Source organism: Aythya fuligula, chromosome 3 (assembly GCF_009819795.1).
Source record: "Aythya fuligula isolate bAytFul2 chromosome 3, bAytFul2.pri, whole genome shotgun sequence".
Lineage (NCBI taxonomy): Eukaryota > Metazoa > Chordata > Aves > Anseriformes > Anatidae > Aythya > Aythya fuligula.
In genome coordinates, this window is record NC_045561.1 from 4,599,091 (window position 1) to 4,620,717 (window position 21,627).

At 49.3% G+C, this 21,627-nt stretch overlaps 2 protein-coding genes across 2 annotated transcripts; both read right to left on the reverse strand.

Moving 5' to 3' along the window:
* Window positions 1-914: 914 nt before the first annotated feature.
* On the reverse strand, window positions 915-7,502 carry CCT4 (chaperonin containing TCP1 subunit 4). Its single transcript, XM_032185088.1, has 14 exons — window positions 7,298-7,502; window positions 7,145-7,197; window positions 6,789-6,878; window positions 5,946-6,054; window positions 5,109-5,251; window positions 4,203-4,324; window positions 3,982-4,114; window positions 3,380-3,519; window positions 2,991-3,087; window positions 2,553-2,663; window positions 2,175-2,305; window positions 1,837-2,071; window positions 1,348-1,461; window positions 915-1,118 (listed from the first exon to the last, which is right to left on the reverse strand). The coding sequence occupies exons 1-14, from the start codon at window positions 7,425-7,427 to the stop codon at window positions 1,104-1,106; spliced, it is 1,623 nt and encodes a 540-aa protein (XP_032040979.1). The 5' UTR covers window positions 7,428-7,502; the 3' UTR covers window positions 915-1,103.
* A 5,720-nt stretch (window positions 7,503-13,222) lies between these two features.
* On the reverse strand, window positions 13,223-21,084 carry LRRN4 (leucine rich repeat neuronal 4). Its single transcript, XM_032185655.1, has 5 exons — window positions 20,997-21,084; window positions 18,838-19,560; window positions 17,920-18,121; window positions 16,870-17,007; window positions 13,223-15,833 (listed from the first exon to the last, which is right to left on the reverse strand). The coding sequence occupies exons 2-5, from the start codon at window positions 19,523-19,525 to the stop codon at window positions 14,513-14,515; spliced, it is 2,349 nt and encodes a 782-aa protein (XP_032041546.1). The 5' UTR covers window positions 19,526-19,560; window positions 20,997-21,084; the 3' UTR covers window positions 13,223-14,512.
* Window positions 21,085-21,627: the final 543 nt, after the last annotated feature.

Sequence of the window (21,627 nt, forward strand, 5' to 3'; positions counted from 1 at the left end):
GGAAGAAATGTAAGTCAGGAAGTAAGTTCTTTAACCAAAGAGGAACGTGGCTGTTCTAGCAATAATGAGAATTAAAGGGTTAACTCACAGCTCAGGCCTGAGTAAAATAATTTTTAAAATATTCAAAATTATAAACATTCAAAACTGTGAAATGTATTTGACACAAACTAACTCTTATTTGTATGAAACCTGGGGAATCCAGGGCTTTCCTGGTAGCTGAGGTAGGTTACAGCTCTCCCTACTGAACTGGCTCACCTACGTGCACTGTGCTTGCTCCTGTGCTAATGCACAAGTATTGCAGTACTGCCTTTCTCAACAAGGGCAGTTATTTCCTTTAGATACTAACAGATGGTAATGTTTATTCTATGAATTCCTTCATAGAGCATTATTTGCATCAGTGTAAAAATGTATAGTTGGTAATTTGACTTCTTCCTGAGTTTGTGTATATACACATGTACATTACTTGAGCTGTCCCGTTTCATTCCCAGGCTTTTCCTAAACAGAAAGGGGAGTTGAACACCATGACAGAAAAGAAAAAAAAAAAAAAAAAAAAAGAACAATTAAGACCTAAATATTACAATAGAGTGCTGCACTGGGTAACCAAAACCAATTTTAAATAAAATTTCATGGAAAGACGTTGTAGGGTAGTATCAGAAACCAAAGCAGTCTCCAGAAGAGAAGGAAGGTGATGGTATTCTTACAGCTACAATTCAAACGTTGAACTAGATCTAATGAAAAGTAAGTACCACTCCACTGTGGATAACTCAAGGAAAAGCAATTCTAAACTACTGTGGTAATACACTGTAAGTTGTGGAAGTTCAATGGCATTTTCAGAACATATTTTTACAAATAGTCTGGAAAGCAACGTTAAAAATGTTATCTTATTTTCATCAGAACTACACTGTACAGACTTGGGTAGACTACTGCAGGTTTATTGATAAACAACATTTCCTTGTTGAAACCAGAAACTTTATTAAATTAATGTGACAAAAGTACGTAAGCCTTTGTGGACTTCTTAAGACAATTCACACAGGCGCTTTTGGTGAGGAAACCACATTTCAGACTACACGGAAGGAACACGGTCCCAACTTCCATTATGCAGTTTACCGAGTGTTCACCTGCAAAGAGTTCACAAGAACATAAATAAGATAGGTAACAAATATATTATTTTTTAGTCACTATAACATCTCACTATATATATTACATGGCCAAATGGCATAAGCATCACGTAGAACTGTATAGAAAATTGAAAATTGTATAGAATTATTTTAAATCAATTTAGGTTACAGTGACTATCCTAGTGCTTATGAAAAAGATTAAGCAGAAAGCGATGCAAACACTACTCACCACATCATCAATCTTTAGAATACTGCGCACAGTTTCTGTGGCAAGAGTCAGTGCACTGACAGACACTAGCAGTGGTTGGACTACCAGCTCCTCCAGGATGTTGGAAATGCCACCCTACAAGAACAAACACTTTTTACTTTGGGCAAGTGAGCCTACAACTAGAAAGTTGTAGGAAGTTTTAACAGAATCCTGGAAACATCCCACTTCAAATTAGACCACTCAAGGGCTTGCACGCTACGGTTCCCAACAGGAATGATTATTGTAGAGGCATTCTGTGGCTACCTGACGTATCCACTCAAAAGTAGACTCACAAAGCAAGCTCTACTCTCTTTCAACACTAATTCTGGGAGAATCCAGTTATAATACGCAAGCTTGTCCTCTCTTCATTTTAGTCCCAGTGTTAAGCATTTTTCTTTTAAAATGCAAGATTTTTCTTTTTTTTCTTTTCTCTTTTTTACCTCTGGAATTCTATCCACAATTCCTTATTACCTTTCTGACATTAATGCCAGCTGTTTTCTCTCCTTGAGCATGTCTGTTTCTCAGCTCTGTCACCGTTGAGATAGGATTGAGGCCCGCGTTTTCAGCCAGCGTGGATGGTATGACCTCCAGGGCGTCTCCATACGCACGGACACAATACGAGTCCATACCTCTCAAAGTGCGAGCGTACTCGTTCAAGCGCAGCGCCAGCTCTATCTCTGGTGCTCCACCACCTGCAATTAAAGCTCTGAGGAGAGAAATTAAAATCAAACCTCATGTTACATAAGTCCATAAATAATTAGCTCTCCGTATTACTGTACTAGAGTACTCTGACGAAATGGGGATATTACCTTTTCTTAACTAAGCACCTAATGACACACAGGGCATCATGAATCGAACGCTCAGCTTCTTCTAGAACAAGTTTGTTGGATCCACGTACCACAATGGTTACAGTTTTTCCAGGGTTCGTGCAGCCTGTGATCTGAAACAAAGACACGTTACAGCATTAAAAAGAGTACTGGACAAAATTTTAAAAAATGGTATTTTTTTTAACGCTGCTGAGATCTGCTGAACAAAACCACAATCTTCCCAGGCTACAGGCTCATCAGGGATTACAAGTAGGTGCTTTAAGGCTTCTTAGTGCTGAAGTTATTACATTCAAGTTAGTAGTTATTATTAAAAGAATTGGCAAATGTTAAAAAGCTATTCACATGTTGTCGCTCACCCACCTTTATTAGTTTCCCAGAACCGTTCAAGTTGACTTCCTCTGCCAGCTCAGCAGACCCCAGCATGTCAGGAGTAAACTGGTCGATGTGAGCAACAGGCTTAGTTCCGATCGTCTGAAAACAACAACCACCAACAGTAAGAATACATCCAGAATCTGACCTGCAGAGTCAGCAAGCATACTGTGTAACAGACTTCTGGTGTATTACAGTAAAATGCAGCTGGGACTACCCCCTAGAAAAGTAAGGGGTGGATGTAAAGAAGTGTGACTACTCAACAGAACAGGAATATCTTTCAGGGAAATACCTTCTCAGCTCTTATATCACATTCAGAGTGTGAAATGTGTGTCTTATAAGAAACTGGCATTAGCTAGGTACTCAGGTTTTGGTGTCATCTTTAAACACAACTGTTTCCGTCATAGACATTTATATAACTCACTTTACCTTACATATAAACTCAATGTCTTCTCTTTCTATGTCTTTAACCACCATGATCTTCATTTTGTTCAGAAAATGTAGGGCTAGGTCACTAAGAGCATCCCTAAAAACAAGAGGGAAGAAGTCAGTCCAGGCTTGTCTTAATAACTGGGTCGCACTAGCCAGCTGCATGCTTCTTTGCAGCAATGCTGAAGTTCTTCAGACTACCAAGGGAGGACGTTACTAAATCCAAAACACGGACAACGCTACTGCTGCCACCAGTGTGTCTGTCACTGGCACAGCCCATCTGACACTGCTCAGTGCAACTATGTTTAGCTTTCATTTTCCAGATATTCCAAACAATTCCAGCTGTTCCCCAAATGAACAGAGTAAGCTGTAAATGGCTACTGACATACCTCAGAATAGATTTCTGAATCAGCAACACATTGCACCCAGCCTTCTTAATTTGTTTAACTAAGTTGAGAATGTAAGCTCTCTCTTCACGCAGTACTCTGTCCATTTGAGCATAATCCGAAACAACAATTTGGTTGTCCATCTGTTGAGAAAGAAAACCAAGCATCACCAACTGCTGACTTGATAAAGAATGCAGAACATCTTGATGTTTGCTTAAATTATCAGCCTGGGATTCAAAGCAAGCAAGCAATTTCAGTAAAATATAATATCATTGCAGAACAGGTTGGGTTGGAAGGGACCTCAGAGTCCACCTAATTCCAACCCATTCCCCCCAGCCCAGGCTGCCCCCAGGTATTTCTTCCTAAATATATTATTAGAAATTGTTTAAGTAACAAAATATTGGACTTTTAAACTGTTTTTCTTTTATACCAATCGTAAGTTCTTTATACGAGTTCTGAGTAATAAGCATTACCCAGCAGACCTTCACTACAGCCACGGAATAGAGCTGACAACAACACAGTATCTTTAAAAAATATTTTGTCATTAAATTTGCATCTTCAAAGAACTGCAGCAAGAGGTTTCATTCCAGTTATATTTAACTTACATCTGTCTTTGGAGCAGACAGGCAGAACTGAATTAGGCCAATTTTGGCTTTCTCCACTCTAGTCACCCCTGTATTCGCCACCTTCTGGGTCAGGACCAGTCCTTCAACCAGCTCACAATCATCAATTGTTCCTCTGGAAACAAAAAAAACAATCCATGAGTAGCACTTAGGGGAGCAAGTTTCATAAAGACATAACCCTCTGATCACAAACTGCTTCTTACCCCAACTTCTTGACAATTTTAATATCTCTGAGGTCCACACTGCTAGCTGTAGATGGGTCAATCACCTTCATCACCGCATCCACACTCATGGGAGAAAGTAAACTAGAATACTGACACACAACCTGCGGGATTTAACAACAGACAAAGAAGTGTGAGATTTAACACTGATAAGTGGTGGCTAGGAATTTCTAGATAATATTGCCATTGCCTACTAGTTTGACTTTTCGTAATGCATCATCTTCTTCAGAGTGACTTCATTCACAGGAAAGAACAGCTATGCTGGTGGGAAAAACCTATTTTTAGGGACTTTGGAAAAAACTTGAATTTTTGTCTTCAACTCTTAAAATAAGCCTTTTGAGAACGTCCCAGATCAGTTTGCCAGAATGCAAACTAATGCATTTGTAGAGACCCTACAGCGCAAAGGAGTATTCTGGGGAAGAGAATCAAGTGCATTGTTGTTTTGGAGCTATTGGCCCTCTAGAACCAGTAAGGAGCTGACACCCAGCCATCACAGGAATGAAGTTCTTGCAAACAACTCATCTCCAGTTTTTGATGCTGTTTTAGGAACCTCTGCCTCACAACTAAGAACTGCCTACATGAAGCTGGCAAAAGCTCTCAGTATCCCACCTGTTTTTTCTGTTACCATTTTTCAGTTTAAGCCTGCATATGTATCTTAGACTCAGCAGCTAGTATTACTATGTATTTCAGACTGAAATTCAGTTTAGGTGTGTCCATTCAATCTTGATCAGCTACAGCTTTTTGAGAAGTCAGTCTAACGGAGGGTAGCTGCTGTCTCAAAACCAAGTAGATCCACGAGGGAATCCTTAATAAGCGAACAGCAGTGCACTGGGAAAAGCCGAATGGCTCAGCTTGCCTGGAGGTACGAAGGTTGAGAATCAGCCATACCTTTGAGTTCAGCGAAGTAGTGGCGCTATTTAGCAAGGTTTCTCTGTCACTCAGTTCAACGGGCTGTGCCATGTTGGTCAACACTTCGATACCTTTTTCCAAAGCTTTCTGGAATGACTCAGAAATGATGGTGGGGTGAATTCCTGTGAATTGTATAAAAGGTGATTATATTTGGTCCTATTTTCACACCAATGGTCTATTTTTTTTTCCCCACCTCCCATCGCAATTTGGGGTTAATTTAGAGACACTAACATCAGAATAAATCTAAACTATTTTAGCAAAATATGTTCCTCGTAAGTAGGTAGCTTCCCCTTACTACTGTCTATTGTTAAAGCTGAGGAAAAAAGCTGTTATGTTCCTAAGGATTTGTCCTCATGGGCAAGTACAGCACGTTTCCCTGCAACGTTTGACAGAGCAAAGACTTTTCTCAAAATATTGTTTTCCCTTGGCATTCTCGAAGCCCAGTTTTGTGATGGCAAGTGCTACATTTGCTGAGTAGGAAAAAAGAGAGCAGAATCACTAGCTTCAAGTTTTATTATCCCTTCTTAGGTATTTCTCTGTCCATGAGAGAAGTACAAGTATAATCTAGGCGAGGTTTGACAAGGCAATATCTATCACGTCAGTTAGGCACTGTTTCCTGTATCAGTGGTAATGTATTCAGCTCAAAAGACTAAACAATGAGAATTTTAACCATTGGTGGGACTCGAGTAAAACCTCAAGTTACCTTTCATGTTTAAGCTGCTAACAGCAGCTTTCAGCTTCACGATAAACATGCAGCCAAACATGGGACTTAACTACTTCATAACTAAGGTTTTTGTATTAAATACACATGCTCACCTTTCTGAAGGAGTCTGGAACAGGCATCCAGAAGAGCTCCAGCGATGACAACAACAGACGTAGTGCCATCACCAGCTTCAATATCTTGTGCTTTTGACAGCTCTACCAGCTACACAGTGAATTACAACAAAAGCTCGTATGTAATGGTGCTTAATCGAAAACTCTGACAGTTACCAAAAAAGAGATATCCAAGAACGCAGTGCTGCTGAAGCTACCCACAGTATCACATCTCACACCAATCGCATCTTTTCTGATTTGCAAGTGACTTCTCATACCGTTATATGGCTGGATGAGCGACCATTAAAAACAAACCGACAAAAACAAACCACAGAAGTCAAGGAACTTTTCTCCCAAGCATAAAACCGGTCACTCCCACGTAACACGTCAACCTTTCCCCCTTACTTTAGAAGGGTCCCGGGTAGCTCATTTCCATCTTTAGCCACAGTCAAATCTAGGAGATCTAATACTTCAAAAGACCAAGCTACTGCATCGTAGGGTCACAATGTAATTCATTCTCTTCTCTGACTCTCTTCTGTCCTACTGGTTTGGGATGTCACCAGCTTTTCTTTCTCAGATTAAAAAAGATGTGGGCTAGACTATTTTATAGCTTAAAAAGTATTGGAAAAGGATTACGCATGAGAAATCTGAGATAAGCAATAAAGACCTGAAATTCTACAGCACACCTTACCATCACAATAGGTTGTCCTGAGGCATCCCACGCAAAATCTCTTGCCCTATCACTGCTGCGTAACGCTCCTCAAATCCACATGAAACACTACTACGTTCATTTCTCCCGGAAACAAAGCTCTAGCAGCTATCACTGAGTGATGGAGAACCGCTTACCATTTTGGCAGCAGGGTGCAAAACCTGCATTTGTTTCAGGATAGTAGCACCGTCATTAGTGATCGTCACGTCTCCTTTAGCATCCTGGATCTGAAGGGGAAACAGCACTGATTAGCGACCAGAATTTGTTATTGTGGTGCCTGATGTAAGACAGCTTTCCTGACAGCATCACTTCTCAGACTGGGATGTGTGTTTGGTTGACACTTCCTCTAATTTAATAGAATTTCATCACAAAACTAGGAGTACTTTTGAAGCTTGGAACAGAAGCTCAAGACAGAGGGACGGGTGCTCTATCAGCCATGCTACCGCGCAGCACCTTCAGCAATGTCAGCATGCACAGAACTCGGGCGCGTTACCATTTTATCCATCCCCTTTGGTCCGAGGCTCGTCCTGATGGCATCCGCGACGGCTGCAGAGAGAGGAGACAGGGACAGGGACAGGTCTGCAGCCGCCCCGGGCCGCCCCGGCCGCCCCCCAGCCCCCCGCGGAGCACCCCGCGGCCCCCTCACCCTTGCCGGCGGCGATGTTGCTGCTGCGGATCTGGGCGGGTTTGTCGCGGTCCTGGTACGCGCCCTTGGCCCGGCTCCCGCCGCCGCCCGGGCCGTGGCCGTGGGCCTTGGGCCCCGCGTTCTCCGGCATGGCGGCTGGACACGGAGCGGCCGCCCCGCCGCGGGTGGGCAACCGGGGGCTCGGGGGGACGCGGGGGGGAGCGGGCGGGCACGGATGGGGCGCGGATGGCGGCGGATGGAGGCGGATGGCGGCGGATGGAGCCCGATGGCCGCGAAGCTTCCAGAAGGCGCCGCCGCCACCCTCAGGAGGCGCCCGGGTCCTCGCAGCCGGCGCCCCGCGTGACGTCACCGAGCGGCTGCCCCTCGCACCGCCTGCTGCCCGCAAGCGGTGCTCGCCGCGGAGCAGGCGGGCGGCGCGGACACCTGCAGGCGGGCAGCGCCGCTTCGAGAAGGAGCCGCGCGGGGGCCTCGCGACGAGCTGAGCTTTCCCGCCCAGCGCGGGCTACGCTAATGGCGTAGCGGGGCCCGCCCTGCCTGGGCGGCCGCCTCCCGCCTGGCGTAAGTGCGGCCGGCAGCGGGCGCTGCCGTACGGGGGGCGCGGCCCCGCCCTGAGGCAGCCCCTGAGGGGGAGGGAGGGAGCGAGCGGGGCTCGTTTGGGCGCAGAGCCGGTGTTTTTGGGCACGGAGCGGGTTTTATTTTATTTTATTTTATTTTATTTATTTATTTATTTATTTATTTTGGCTACGGTGCTGAGAGGGTCCCGCTGCCGAAACGCCGCGATCGCAGCGGGCGGGCAGGGGACGTGCGAGGGGCAGCGCCCTGAGGGGGAGCTCGCCTCAGGGCACCCACAGCCAGGGGCGCCCCCGCCCGGCTGCGGGTCGAGCAGCTCCACAGCTCACGGTTATTGTAAAAAAAAAAAAAAAAAAAAGAGGAAAAAAAAAAAAAAGCTCCTTGCCTGGGGAGAGCACCCCGGGTTTACCACGTCCACATTCAGCGTACTCTGGGGGCAGAGGTGATGGCACCGCCATGAATTACTGCCAAAAACACGGTGACAGCCTCTCACCTACCAGCCCTGGGTAAGTTGTGAAGTGCCACGACTCAACTGTGCTCTGGTAAGAGCGAGCAGCTTCTGCTCGTTTCATGGGTTTCACTCCAATGCCCTCCCAGCACAAGCTGTTTTGCACAGTGAGTAGATTACAGTCATTCAGAGAAGAAGAAAGTCTCTACCCGCTGCTGATTGCCTGGTTATTATATATATATTTTTTTCTCCTGGCCTGAGCTTCGTCCCGCGGGATGTGGCTGGTGGTGTCTCAGCGCTGTGCCCCAGTAGGAGCTCGCAGGAGCCACCGAGTTTTTTACTTCCCTTATGGACCTTTTTAAAGAACACAAAACCCAAAGAGCCATTGTAAGCAGATGAAAATAGCTGCACACCCTTTAAAGAGGGTTGCAGAAATGCTTCCTGTGGTAGCACGCTGGGAATTACACAAAGTGCCAGCTTCTCCTTATACGTGCTAGTGGGTAACGTCATCCAGCACTGACACGTGAGGGTTAGGAAGCACAAAACATAGTTGCTGCGCTACTGAAAGGCAGGAAAACCCCCTGTTTCTGGTGGTTATGTTCTGAGACACGAGGGTAAACGTTGCTAAGCCAGTGAAGAATTTGCTATAAGGACTCCTATGGATTTAGACCTGTCTTATTGAAGACTGTACTTTAAAGGTAGCTACGTTATCAAAGTAACTCTTTAAAAAGCGTTTATTATTATTTTTAAGCATGAAAGTGTTGCTTAATGGATCCCAACTGAGTATTGTGATATTCCCCAGTAACATTAGGAAAATCTAGTTTCCAAAATCTACAATATTTTAAAAAATCCTTACTGTTCTTGTAGACCGATTTTCCAGTGTGGGTTTTCTCAGGAATCCCCTTCTTGTTCTTTTCCTTCCCGGTGTCAGCTTGGCAGAGCACTTCCTGGCCATCAGGCTACAAAAAGAATTGGAGATGAGGACAAAGTGCCAGAAAGTAGCCTGGGACAGGGGCTGGACCTGCCGACAGTTCTCGTCACTTCTGCTTAGTGAACTGAAAACAAATGGGCACCCCAACAGAAAGCAAATCGCTGGGTGAACAGTGGCACAAAGGAAACACGATTTTTCTGTGTAGAACCCGCAGCTGCAAGCTCAGGCTGAAGCTTTTCGTTTGGCTGGGCCTTTATCAGGTCTCTGGAGGGGTTCCTCTGCCTCTAGAGAGCACTGAGCTGAACAAGGGCAATTTCTGGAATCGCTTGCTGGAATATTGGGATAAATGCTACTGCTTCTATGGAGAATCCCACAATTTCTTTAAAGTCCGGTAATGCCAGTGACAAGGTGTTGTGTATCCTCCTGCTATTATCATGAAAACTGTTAGAAAAAGTCTTTTAAAAGCTTCTTTGAGTGTTGGCAGGTGCACACAGTCATCTAGCCAGCTTCAGTGAGCCTTGGTCTGCGAGGCGCGGGCTGAAGTTCTGTGGTGGAGCCCGTATCTGCCTGTGGGGTGGCAGCTAGGCGAGATGATTCCACCCTCTCCCTCTAGATGACAGCAGAACCCAGCCTTGCTGTAAGGGGTTGTTTCCTGAGTATATTTCAAAAATAATGGTGTTATTTGTTGGCTTGCTTGACTACTTTTTTAAAAAAATTGATTTTACTCTTGATATACTGCCTGACTTGAGAACAAACTGTATGCTTCGGACATCTGATAAAAAGGAAAGGTACTGGGAGTTTAAACATGATGTTCTTTCATGAGTATCTGCTCCCACAAACACAAAACGTGTTCTCACATGTGATAAATGTCTCTCTTTCACAGGTAAAGTGCGAACCAGATGCTTCTTGACAAGCAAGATCCTGAACCCTCAGAGCCATCCTCGTTTCTCCCTCCAGGTGAGTGTGTTTTTTGGCTACTGCTGTGCAGGAGAGCATCTGCGCTGCTGCTGCGCTCGCTGAATGAGCGTGGGGTGTTGATCTTGCATCCTTCCACCATGAGGCCGATAAAGCCAGCAGCGTGAAGTGAACACCCTGCCTTCAGCTGCTTTGACTCTGGGCAGTTAGATGAGCTCTCAGAAGCAGGCCCCTCTCCTCTCCATGGCGGAGGTGGATCTGGGTGACGTGCCTTCTGCTGCGTGGGGCTCTGCACCCACCTTGTGCCACCCAGCAGAACACTCCGGGTGGCTGCTTCTCTAAACGGCATGTGTTGCACAAAAGATGGTGATGTCCCTCACGGTTCCCTTGTAACCACCAAGGCTTTTGCCTGCATGGTGTCTGATCCTTGAAGAGAGCAGTTTTTTTCTGAATTGAGGCTCTTTCAGGGATCCTCTCCTTTTTCCTGTGAGTTTCTGCTCCCTGGTTGGCTCCGTGAGGCTCGGTGACTGATTTTTGCAATGCTGAGCTAGGAGAAGGAACAGCTCGTGCCTCTGCTGCGACACCCAGGGGATGCACCCACGTGCACTATTGGCTATTTTGGTCTTCCTTTGCTTGGACTGCTAGAAAAAAAGCAAACGTTGCCAAGTGAAGGGAAAAGGTTCTTGGGAATGCATTTTTAAGGAAGAAAAGCCCGCAAAAAATTGTAAAACATATTTAAATGCTCACGGTACTTCCTCTGAATGATCTTTTCACAGAGATAAACAGGACAATTATGTGCAAGGATTATACAGAGGATATAAGATGGGCTTCAAGAAAATTTTACCCCATGATTATTGCTCCCTTTTTAGGGTGGAATTGTGAAATCAGTAGGTGCAGCTGCAGTGAAAGGTCTAGAAGGGCCAATGTGGTGATTCACTTTCTCTAGAAGTGTATGCTGGTGTCTAGTAGCAGCGACAGGCAGTGCTTCTCCAAGAAATGGGTTCTACCCAAATGCTTACTTTGTGAATGTTGTCAGTTGTTTAAACTGAAATTGCAGGTTTGAATAATTGCCATTTTGCCTGTTCCTGGGCTGCAGGGGTTACTTAAAAGACACGGGTTCTGGCGTGGGTTGGTGGGGACATTTTGCAGACTTTTTTTTGGCTGGACGTGGAGTCTGCTTTACCTGCCCCTGCAAGATGCTGCTTCTTCGGCCTCACAGCAGCCGTGACTCACGTGGGGGACACAGCAGTTCTTGACACATACGTGTGAGGCCTTCGGTACTCGCCTCTTCTCCTTGCAGTCCACATTTCTGCACAGCTCGTTATCGTGGTGCTTCTTTTCGGTAGCCTAACTGCTTTAGGGCTGCTCAGTTGCATGCTGCCTCTGCAACAGGGCTCCCCTAAGCGATATGTTTGCAAGGGGGGTTATTTAAACATTTTGTGTGTTGTTAGAGCTCTTCAGGTGTCGAGCAAATCTTTGATGCTGAAAGAAATGGAGCTCTAGGTACCACCTGTGAAGCAGCACAGAGACTGGCAGCAGGTGGAGAGCCCTACTAAAAGAGCACGGGAGAATACGGAGTGCCTGTGTCCCTGCTGTGGGACTGCTCTGCGGCCAGGGGTGCAGCCAAAGGTCAGTCTGCTCAATCAGAGTTGGCAGCTCCTGCCTTCTCGGGGCTGTGAAATGGGGAGAAGATGAGAAAGTATCCTGCAAAATGTCTGGGCTGCTCTGAGAGGTAACCAGGCGTTTGGGAGAGCCACAGGATGTGCTCACGCTGCTGTGCTTGGGTGAGGACAACGGGTAGGGCTTTTCTGAAGTCGGGGTGTGATTTGCTCTCTGTGGGGCTTCAAAAGGGGTGTGCAATCAGCGCACGCAGCTCGGGGGAGCAGCTGTGAGAAGTGACTTGGGCTCGGTTACGACCACACGAGGAACTTGTGAGCGCTCCCACGTCTCAGTGCAAGGCACGTGGGGGGCAGCAGCGCCAGCACTCCTGCCTGCAGCGGCTCCCCAGTGTGCCAGGCCGTCCTTGGAGGGGCTGGTGCTGCCATGGCAGCCTCTGCCACGTCCTTCACCCCACTGACGGGATGGATCAGATGCACTGTTAGGCTTTTGGGTGGCTGTGGGGTCCCCTTGTCACTGAGTGCAGTCAAATCCTGTTACCTGGGGATCTTCTGGTGAGCTTCGTGGAAAGCATGATTACACTTTGTAACGTAATAAAGGCTAGCTAAGGCACCAAAATCTGACTCTAAATGCATCCTGTTGCTTTGGGCTAACAGCTAAATGGGAACAATCTGTGTTACTTCCAGCTGCAGTGTCTTTTTCCTCTTCCCCTCTAGAGTGAATCTTCAAGAGTTTACATGTAGCTATTCACAGATCTCTTATTTTGCTGCACTTTGTTTCTGTTTCTGGTAATACCAAAGACCCCAGTCAAGGTCTTCTCGAGCTCTGTTTTACAAACAAGGGCGTATGTGATCCCTGCCCCACTTTGGAGTAATGTGAGTCAAAGGTTCTTGCTTACTTGGGATGAAAGGAAAGTATCATCTGCTCCTCTTTACATGACCTCCCAGACAGTAGGGGGAAAAAAACACCTGAAATAAATACGAGAAACTACATCCAAAGAAAGAAAGTTATGAACTACCAGAGTGGGCAAATAGAAGAGATTTGCAACGTGAGAGCCGATACCATCCTGCTTCCTTCATCTGCACGTCACTTCTGCTGGAAGCTGAGCCACGGGGCACAGCCAGCCTCAGGAGCTGAGGACAGGCACAGCAGGGAGATGGAGGAAAGATGCAGGGAGCATCTTTCCAAATGCTGTCCTTTCCTGCACTGGTGCAGGGAAAGGATCCATTCACACAAAAGGGTTGCAGGCCCTTAAAGGTGAGGATGCCACCGCCCGCTTCATACGGCACATCCAGAATGAAAACTCTGGTGACATCAGATACAAAACGTCTCCCAATAAAGATCCCTCAACTACATGCCTAAAGGCACCAGAACAGCAGAATGTTTGAATTTGCTCCTTGAGCTAAGCAACATAGATAGTAAACACAGCTCAGAGATCTAGATCTTTAACAAAGAACCAGTCTGTAGCTTTTATTTCCATTAATACAAGGAGCATTAAAAAGCTATGGACAGAACAGAGACTTTTTTGCACCGTACAGCAGCCTTCATTCTCTGAGATCGGGGGATTCTACATATTGCATCTACACAGCAGCACAAAACAGACAGAAACCTACAGGGCTCTGAACACTGACTGTTAGAAATATGTGATCAGGACAAACACCTTGTCTGACAAAAACAGTTCTTGGATTTATTTATTTTTTATTTTTTTAAAGGAAAAGATCTCAATGCTGCTGAATTCTCAGCATCTGTTGCCATCTTGTAGTGGAGGTTAGTACCTGTAAGTACACCTGAAAAACATCTGCATGGATATCTGCTGTTGCTAGTGGGTGGGATTTCATTTTTCAAGTCTCAGCAACACGCGCCTGAAATGGTTTAGTTACTTGGCTCTTTGCCTCTGCATGAGGTGAATCATCGGCCTGCTAAATGTGCAGATGGAACCGAGCAATAAGCTCATGTTGAAAATCAGTTGTGAAGCAGCTGCTGATGTGCTCCCCCTGCTTCAGGGGCACTGCAGCATTGCAAACTCCTCACCGCCTGCTCGCTGCCTGGGCTCAGGGTTGTGGCAGCTCTCTGGAGCCTCAGTTGCGGAAGACAGCGTGTAAAGGCAGAACAAAAGGATTGTCCTGCCTTAATCATCCTGCGGTGTCTTGTTCTTCCCCTTTGCAATTAATTTTTGTGCTTCTTTCCCTGATCCACATTAGAGCTGAGCAGCTGCAGGCAGCAGAGCTGTTTGCTGGAGCAGGATGCGCACAGCACCTTGCTGCCGAGCCCGAGGAGATCTTTCTCACGTTCCTTCCAGGAATGTTCTCTTCTTGACTAATACCTATGTACTTACGTTAGGAGAAATGGTAAATTCAACTTCACCGATGTGAATAAAAGCAGTACCTGTCTTGCTTGGTGAGATGCCTTACAGATTCTTGCTTTGCTTGGGCTGTACCCGCGGCGGCTGGCAAGGCAACGTCTCACTGCGTGCAGTGTGTGCTGGTGTAGGTGATTATAGAAGTAACTTCGGGGTAGTGTCCAGGTTCGCTGCTGCCTAGCACATGAACAAGAACCCAAAGGCTCTTTTGTTTTCCTAACTTTTGGTTTTGTTCCTCCTTTGGAAGCACAGGGGCTGTGCAGTCTGGTTTTGCTGAAGTAACCCTAGCTTTGCTGAAGGACATTTTGAGGATCTCAGGAAAATGTACCAGAGTGATAGAGACAGTGAACTTGGGTGGACAGCAATCACCTTGAGCTAACTCGTGGTTTGTAGTTTTAAGGGGTAATCAAACGCTGGGTTCTTGTAAGAGACCAAGTGTGTGCCGTACTGCTCGCTGCGAGGCTTCTTGTGAGCCTTGCACAGACAAACTGACAAAATGATTGTGGAAAGGAGAAAGAGTCCGCTTGCCGCAGACAGAGCGGCAAAGACAGACTTGTAGCTGGGCTTCGTTTGAAATCTGGTGCAGGAGTTTCCTGCAAGTCCCTGGCTTGTCACCTGGCTCGCCCCCGCTTTGTTCGAAGCAGTCACGCAGATGTGGTACGTGGTGTACGGCCGCAGGTTGTACAGGGTGTACTGCCTCGCTGTGGCATAAATATTGTCCAGGACGAGCCGTCTCTCCTCGTTGCCTTGGTCGTGAAGCATCAGCTGGTAGGTACGAACAACGGAGTTTGGGGCGCACCAGTGGACCTGTGCAGAGCTGTCTGTGACTTCAGACACCTCTCTGAGCCTCGGCGGGTCCGGGATTTCATCCTCCCTCGACATGCCGGGGCACAAACATCGGGACACGCTCTGAAGTTCGCTGCAGGGTCTCTGAAGGTGCCTGCAAGGATTGTAGTCGCACGAGGTGTACACCTGTGGCACGGGGGGTTCTGTTGTCTGCTCCTCGTACTCGTAGTCGTCCACGTAGTGTATCAGCGACCTGGTGGATGCTGACGCCGAGTGAGCGCCGGACCGCGTGGAGTTCAGCCGGCGCAGCTCTGGCTGCGGGGTTCTTTCCACAGCAAAGGAGTGAACGAAATGGTCAGCGGCCTCTGGGTGCCCCCTTGCTGGAGTGGAGTAATCGCTGGTGGGCTGGCTGAACGGGCCTTGCTGGGGAGACGCTTCCTGAGTTGTTCTGAGCTCCCTCTGAGGCTGCTCTGTCCGAGCGTGAGTCACGGCGCTGCGCCGCGGGGCCCGGCTGTGCAGCTCTCTGAGAAAACCGGGGGAGGTGGTTGCTGGAGCGAGGGAGGGGGCTTGGCTCGCGGCTTCGGAAACTGCCTCGTCCTCCCGGGAGGAACTGCTGGCTTTTATGAGCAGCAGCTCGGCCGGGTTGGCTGCGGTTGTGCTCGGCGCATTCCTGTGAGTTAGGGAGCCTGGGTGAGTGTCTTCGGTTGGCAGGGCAGAGCCTGTCGTTGCTGCGGCCGTGCTGCTGTAGCTGGCAAAGCTGAAAGCTTCGTCTCCCGGGGAGGGTGTGTTTGAATGGGGCAGCGTGACGTTTCTCTCAGACTGGCATTCATCGGAGAGCTCTTGCAGTGAAAAAGAAGTGGAAGGTCTGTCCCAGTTTCCTTGGGACACGTTGCAAAAAGTGTCCAAAGCCCTGCAGAGGGAACAGGTTAGAACAGAGAAATTCAGCGAGAACAGTACAGGTCCCTGTCAGCCTTTTGGATGGGCGTTGGCAACCCACTGTCCAAAAGCACTCTTCCCATTAAAGAAGACATGAAACTTAGAGCGAGGCCAGGCTGTACTGACAATAGTCCTGTGCTTGGCAGACAGACTTCCACAGCACTGTGAACGCAGCTGCCTGGCTTTGGGCAGACTTTAATGCCTTGCTAAGAGGGGACTGCCTGGAGAGTTGTAACGGGGTCCCCAAGACCCTTCAGGCCAGCTGGATCAGGTGGTGGGAGCTGTGCTAACACGGGGTGTGCTTTCAAGTGACGGGGCTCAGTTTCTTTCTTTGCTCAGCCACTGCAGCTCTTTGTGAAGAACGCAAATGCTAAGGCTGTCCTGATGAGAGGTGAGCTGATTTTAACAACCTACCTCCCTGCTTTCGGCACTGTGGGTGACAGAACTTCTTGGTGGCCCTTCCCGAGGAAGGGAGATCCTACATAGGCAAAGTCACTGCAGCTCACTGCAGCCAGTCTGTCGGAGGGTGGAAACAACTGGGACAAATGGTGCTGTTTGCCAGGGGCCTTGTGCACTGCCCGTGCTGATTGAGGCTCTGGGAATACGAGGGCGAGCAGGAAATAATAAGCGAAACTGCTTGCAAAGTCCTCTGGTCCTGCTCCCAGGGCTGGCCCACCAAGGCCACCTAGCCAGCTTATTTCTATGTTGTTAGTACAGAAAATACGGACAAAAAAAGCAAATAAACTATTCTCACCCTGGAGTAGAATCCACAGCTAATACCACTTTACTTTCTTACATATGGCCATCACATTTGTCTGCTTTCAAGTATAATTCAGCCATGGTTTTTACCCCCAAAGAAGACTTTATTTTGCATTTTTACCTCTAGAGGAAGGGAAGAACGCACAAGGAGTCTGAAAAATTTGGATGATGGTGAGTGTTTGGTCCCCAAATAACTTGCAGATTTGAGTTATGTCTGAAGAGCATTACTTTACCTCCTTCAACTCCCTCACCTTTGCAGCACAACTTTCTCGGGCTTGGAGAGCAGCCAGGAGAGCCTGCAGTCACACGGCAGGGGATTTCCATGCAAGTTGATGACGATGCTGTCTGATGAAGTGATGTTCCAGGGATTAAAGGCACTCAGGTTACAGCTACAAGATGACAAACACAGTCATTACCAAGTGCTGAGCCACCTTCCAGGAACTGGAGCCTGCTTAGTACCCCGGTGTGCGTGGCACACAGAGCAACGTCCCCAGCTCCCTCGGGGACCCCTTGCTGCCAGCACCACCAGCACCTTTCTGCACGTGGAGCTCCGGCTGCCATCTGCCCAGCTCTGGCTTGCACGAGGCAGACGCTGCCTGCCGGTGCCTAACAGGAGCTCTGCGAGCAGCCAGGGGCTCCAGAGGTGGGTCACACCTTTGGAGGTGGCAGCTGGAAAGGAAGGACGGTCGCTGCCATCACGCAGTCAGCTGCGCTTTTATGTGCTGTCATTTCTCTGCCTTCTTTCTCAGTCTGCTTGTAGTGACGTGACTTCCTCCGTGCCAGCCACCCTCCTGTCAGCTGCCTCTCATACCACGTGCACTCACATCTCCTGCGTCAGGTGCTGACCGTAGGAAGCATTGTTAGCCTGACGGAGCTGCAGGAAAAAAGGGTGGTAGCGTGACCCCTGCAGCCTGAGTGCTCAGAGGATGCTCTCTTTCGCCTGTGACTTTAACTGTTGTTCCTCTGGTTTTTGAGGTTGGGTCATGATTTTTGGTGCTGGTATGTCTATGGGTGCTGTAAAGTGCTGTGTAAATTCAGGGTGGCAATCTAGTGAGGCATTTTTTTATTTTTTGGTTAAACCGGTTTCTTTATTTTCCTGAAACTGGTTCCTAGAACACAGCCACTGCTCTGGTGTTTGCTTTCTGATATGCTAATCTGGGCTGATAAAGAAAGTTTTCTAAAATGCTCTCCAAATCCTTTTCTTTGTTGACTGTTCTGCCTGCAGTTTACTTACCTCCATAGAGGTAGATAAACTTTTTTTTTTTTTTTTTTTAATAAAAAACCAACAACAAACAACTTACTTCTGAAATGAGAGACGGCTCAGACGAGGCGTGCTTTCGAACATCTCTGTCCTTACGAAACCCAGCGAGTGGGAGTCGTCGCAGTTGAGCTCCCTGAGATGAGGCATGGATCTGAGGTCGGTATCGAGGCTTCGTAGTCGGGACATCTTTGTCAGGTGAAGCTCTCTGAGGCTGGGCAGGTCTTTGGTCCACTCTGGTTGAACTGAAGCAGAAAAGAGATTTTTACCTTTTGCAGGAACAGAGCACTGCTGTGGATTTCTGCCGAGGGGAAAAAAAAAAAAAAAAAAAAGTAGACTGAGCTGTGTGAGGTGAAACCTCAAGCCTGGGGAATTCCTAAACTGCTGGTCACTGGAATCAGGGCACATCCACGTGGGAAAACCCCTCTGTGCTGCCTCCACACCTTGCGGATAGGCCAGGAAGGCACTGGACCAGCGTGCAGGAGAACCGGGGGCAGGTGTTGGCTCTGCCCCAGCTGGGCAAGGCGCTCAGCGTCTCTCCCTCAGCACCTCAGCTACGGGGTGAAGCCGACAGAGGAGGCAAACAGAAAAACCGGGTGTCAGTCGCCCCGGGCAGGGCTGGGCTCGCTGTGTGGCAGCTCCCTGGCTGGCTGCCGACACAAAACGCCTCTCTGCGCTACTTCAGCACAGAGATACAAGCGGAGTACGTGTGGGGCCAGACACTGAGCGATGTCAGCAGTGTGTCTGGAAAGGGAAGGGACTCCCCTGTATTCCCCAAAGCTCACCCCAGGGCTGGCAGCGGCAGAGCCCTGTTGGTGCTCTGCCCGTCCTCAGGGAGGCCGCTGTGCGTGAGGGCTTCTCCCCGGCAGCTACGTGACCGGCTGGAGAGCGCCTGGCACGCTCACACCAGAGCGGATGAGGCCAAGGCCCCGTGTTTACAGTGAGGGATTTGCCGACTTACTTCTCTCCAGAAAGGTCCCGCTCAGATCAAGCACGTTGATGGTGTTCCCAGTCCTGTTCGCAGCCTCGCTGGGAGATGTGCTGATGGCAAAAGCAGACTCCCCGATTCCCCTGCGGTCGTCCTGCCCGAGCAGGGTTGTGGAGAGGTTCAGGAACTGCAGCTGAGGGTAACAGGAGAAAGCCAGCGGCTGGATTTCCACCAGTGGGTTTCCAGCCAGGGACAGCCACCTCAAGCTGGGCAGGAAGGAAGCGTGGCACGATGGCACAGACGACAGCTTGTTAAAGCTTAAGTCCAGGAAAAGGAGGCTGCCGAGGGCCTCGGGTCCCCACCTGACCGCCTGGAGAAGGTTCTGCCTCAGCAAGAGGACACGCAGCCGCGGCAGGCCTGCTAGCTCCGTGCCGTTCACCTCTTCTAGGAGGTTGTTGCTGAGATCTAGGGTCTCCAGGGCCTCTGGTAGGCAGGCAGGGAAGGTCGTCAGGGTGCTGCTGGTCAGCTGCAGGGTGATCCAGGTCCTGTTCTTCCGATCCTCGCAGGACAAGCTGGTGAAGTTGACGTTCTCCCAAGAGTCTTCCTGAGCCAGCTGGAAAAAGGTGGTGACGTCCCTGGATGCCGCGGGCTCCGCTCTGCTCACCGGGCCTGCCGCCGTGCTCCTTGCCAGCAGGGAGAGGGTGAGCAGCAGGGACAGCATCCTTCTGCCACGTGCCTTGCAGTTAGCTGCGAGATCTGTCCGGGTTGTGTTTCAGGGAGGGGAAGACAAAACATCAGCATCAAGAGCTAAATTAACATTCCCCCAGGTGGCTACAAGCTGTTGGAAAGTGAAACATTTATAACTGCTTTCCTGGTGCACCCAGACAGTGCAAGTGGTAATTAATTTCTCTAATTAAGCCTACGCAAACTCGAGCCCTTTGGGACAGCAGTACCGTGTGATCTGCATCTAAGTTTGCCTGCAATCTTCCATGCGGTCTGACACGATGAACAAGCAAAGTCAGTAGGGAGCTAATAAAAGAAATAGTTGGTGGTTTTCTAGGATAATTCAAATTCTGGTAAATGTGGAGGATCAAGAGCAGTAGCTCAGGACCAGTCTGGCCCGGGGCGTGCTGCTCCGCTGGGCAAATACCAGTCGGTAGGGCACGAGCTGCAGGAGAGAGGGATATTGCTGCCTTACGGGGCTTTGCTTTCCCACCTGCTTGTGTATCTCTGGCTCTGCTCCCTCAGAAGAGGTGTCCGGGGGCAGGTAGCAGGCAATAGGGCCGGGGTGACCATGGCACGGGATCGTTCTCTGTGAGGGTGTTGGTGCCAAGCAAGCGTATGGACCTGGGGCAGGGGGGACCTGCCAGGCACTCAGCTAAAGGATGCAGGAGCCCAGGCTGGGCTGGGCTGTGCTGGGTGTGCAGGTGACAGTGCCTTTCCTCCTGAGGAGCAGCTCTCTGTCCCTTAGCAAGAGTCGAAACAGCAACAGCCCAGGGCAGTTCTGGCACGCCCGGCTCCACCCCAGTTGGTTGGCGTGGGCATCGCAGCCCCCCGAGCACTTGTCCCCATCCTTTCCGAGGCGGGCAACAAGTGGCATTTTTGACAGGGAAACATCTGTGAAAAATTCGTGAAGTCCATGGGACTCGTAAGCACCAAAGGAGCCTACGTGGGTCTGAGAATTTTAAAAGCTCAGGAGAAAACTGAGGACCCATAACAAGAATTAAAAAAAAAAAAAGTCCTAAATGACTTGCCCAAGGCCGCACAGGTAGGTCTGTGTAAGGAAGGAATTAACACAGCCCTAAACTAGCCCCTGACTTGCTGGGCTGCCTGTCATGCTTGCAGGCATTGCAATGATCGTTTCTCATCTAAAAACCTACCTGAAGGCTGAAGCCCCCACCGGTATGAAACATGGCAGGCTCCTTCCTGGCCATGAAAGCTGCTTGCCAGTCCCTGGGTGGTGCCAGGAGCTGCCAGGCCATCGCCTATTGCTCCCATCTCAGCTCTGAAGTAGGGACCGGTGCATTTTGGTCACCCATGCACTTTTTGGCATCGGGAGCCGTGCAGGAGCTGAGCTGGGTTCCCCGCTCCATGGCACATGGCAGCCCGAGGATGGGAGCGGTGGCGCTGCTGGATCCCGGTCCTACATTCGCGCTTAGTCCCCAAGTTAAACCGCAGCCGCTCGCACCTACCTGCCCGGCAGTCCTGCTGCCTCGTGCCTCCCCTCTGCACAGCACCGGGTGCCTGGCCCCGGTTTTATACACTCGGGTGACTCAGCCGAGGAGCGTAAAATGTCTCTGCTCTCTTCCCGGCTTCCCCTGCTCACGGCTCTGCCCACAAGCGCAGGCGAGGTTCGTTCCAGGCTCGCTCCCCCGCAAGCAGCTTCCCCCTGCCTGGAGAGGGGGTGGCTCCGCTCAGCTTTCCCCGCTCCTCGGCCCGGCAGGAGGAGGGCGGGAGGGCTCCGTTTCCCAACTCCGCTCCCCAGGCAGGGCTGCTCCGGCCGTCTGCTGCCAGCAGCGCGTGGAGGGAGCGGATCCGCGTCTCCCATCCCAACTCGCACATCTCCCACTGGCTGGCGGAGAGGGGCCGGGAGGGGAGAGGAGTCACCGCCTGTGTTTTGCTGGCAGACGAAGATGCTGTAGAGCTAAGGCTCTGCCCGCCGACGTGGGCTTTGGTACCTCTAGGTGCCAATAAAAGGCTTAAAGTATTCACGTCGCTCTGAGAGACGCTTGCACCTGGGGGAGGTCCTGGAAACGTTCCCCCAGCACAAACGCCTTTTGACACGACGGGCCCTCTGGGGAGGCTTTCTGCTCTGGGACGTGC

What these genes read in the sequence shown, in the direction of transcription:
- CCT4 (XM_032185088.1), bottom strand. Translation starts at nt 7,427, where the DNA reads ATGCCGGAGAACGCGGGGCCCAAGGCCCACGGCCACGGCCCGGGCGGC. An exon ending in AAAATTGTCAAGAAGTTGGG is followed by an intron (nt 4,115 to 4,202) that starts GTAAGAAGCAGT and finishes TTTTGTTTCCAG; the next exon opens with AGGAACAATTGATGATTGTG. An exon ending in ACATTGAGTTTATATGTAAG is followed by an intron (nt 2,664 to 2,990) that starts GTAAAGTGAGTT and finishes TGTTGTTTTCAG; the next exon opens with ACGATCGGAACTAAGCCTGT.
- LRRN4 (XM_032185655.1), bottom strand. Translation starts at nt 19,525, where the DNA reads ATGCTGTCCCTGCTGCTCACCCTCTCCCTGCTGGCAAGGAGCACGGCG. An exon ending in CGGGACCTTTCTGGAGAGAA is followed by an intron (nt 18,122 to 18,837) that starts GTAAGTCGGCAA and finishes TTTCTGCTTCAG; the next exon opens with TTCAACCAGAGTGGACCAAA. An exon ending in AGCCGTCTCTCATTTCAGAA is followed by an intron (nt 17,008 to 17,919) that starts GTAAGTTGTTTG and finishes GTCATCTTGTAG; the next exon opens with CTGTAACCTGAGTGCCTTTA.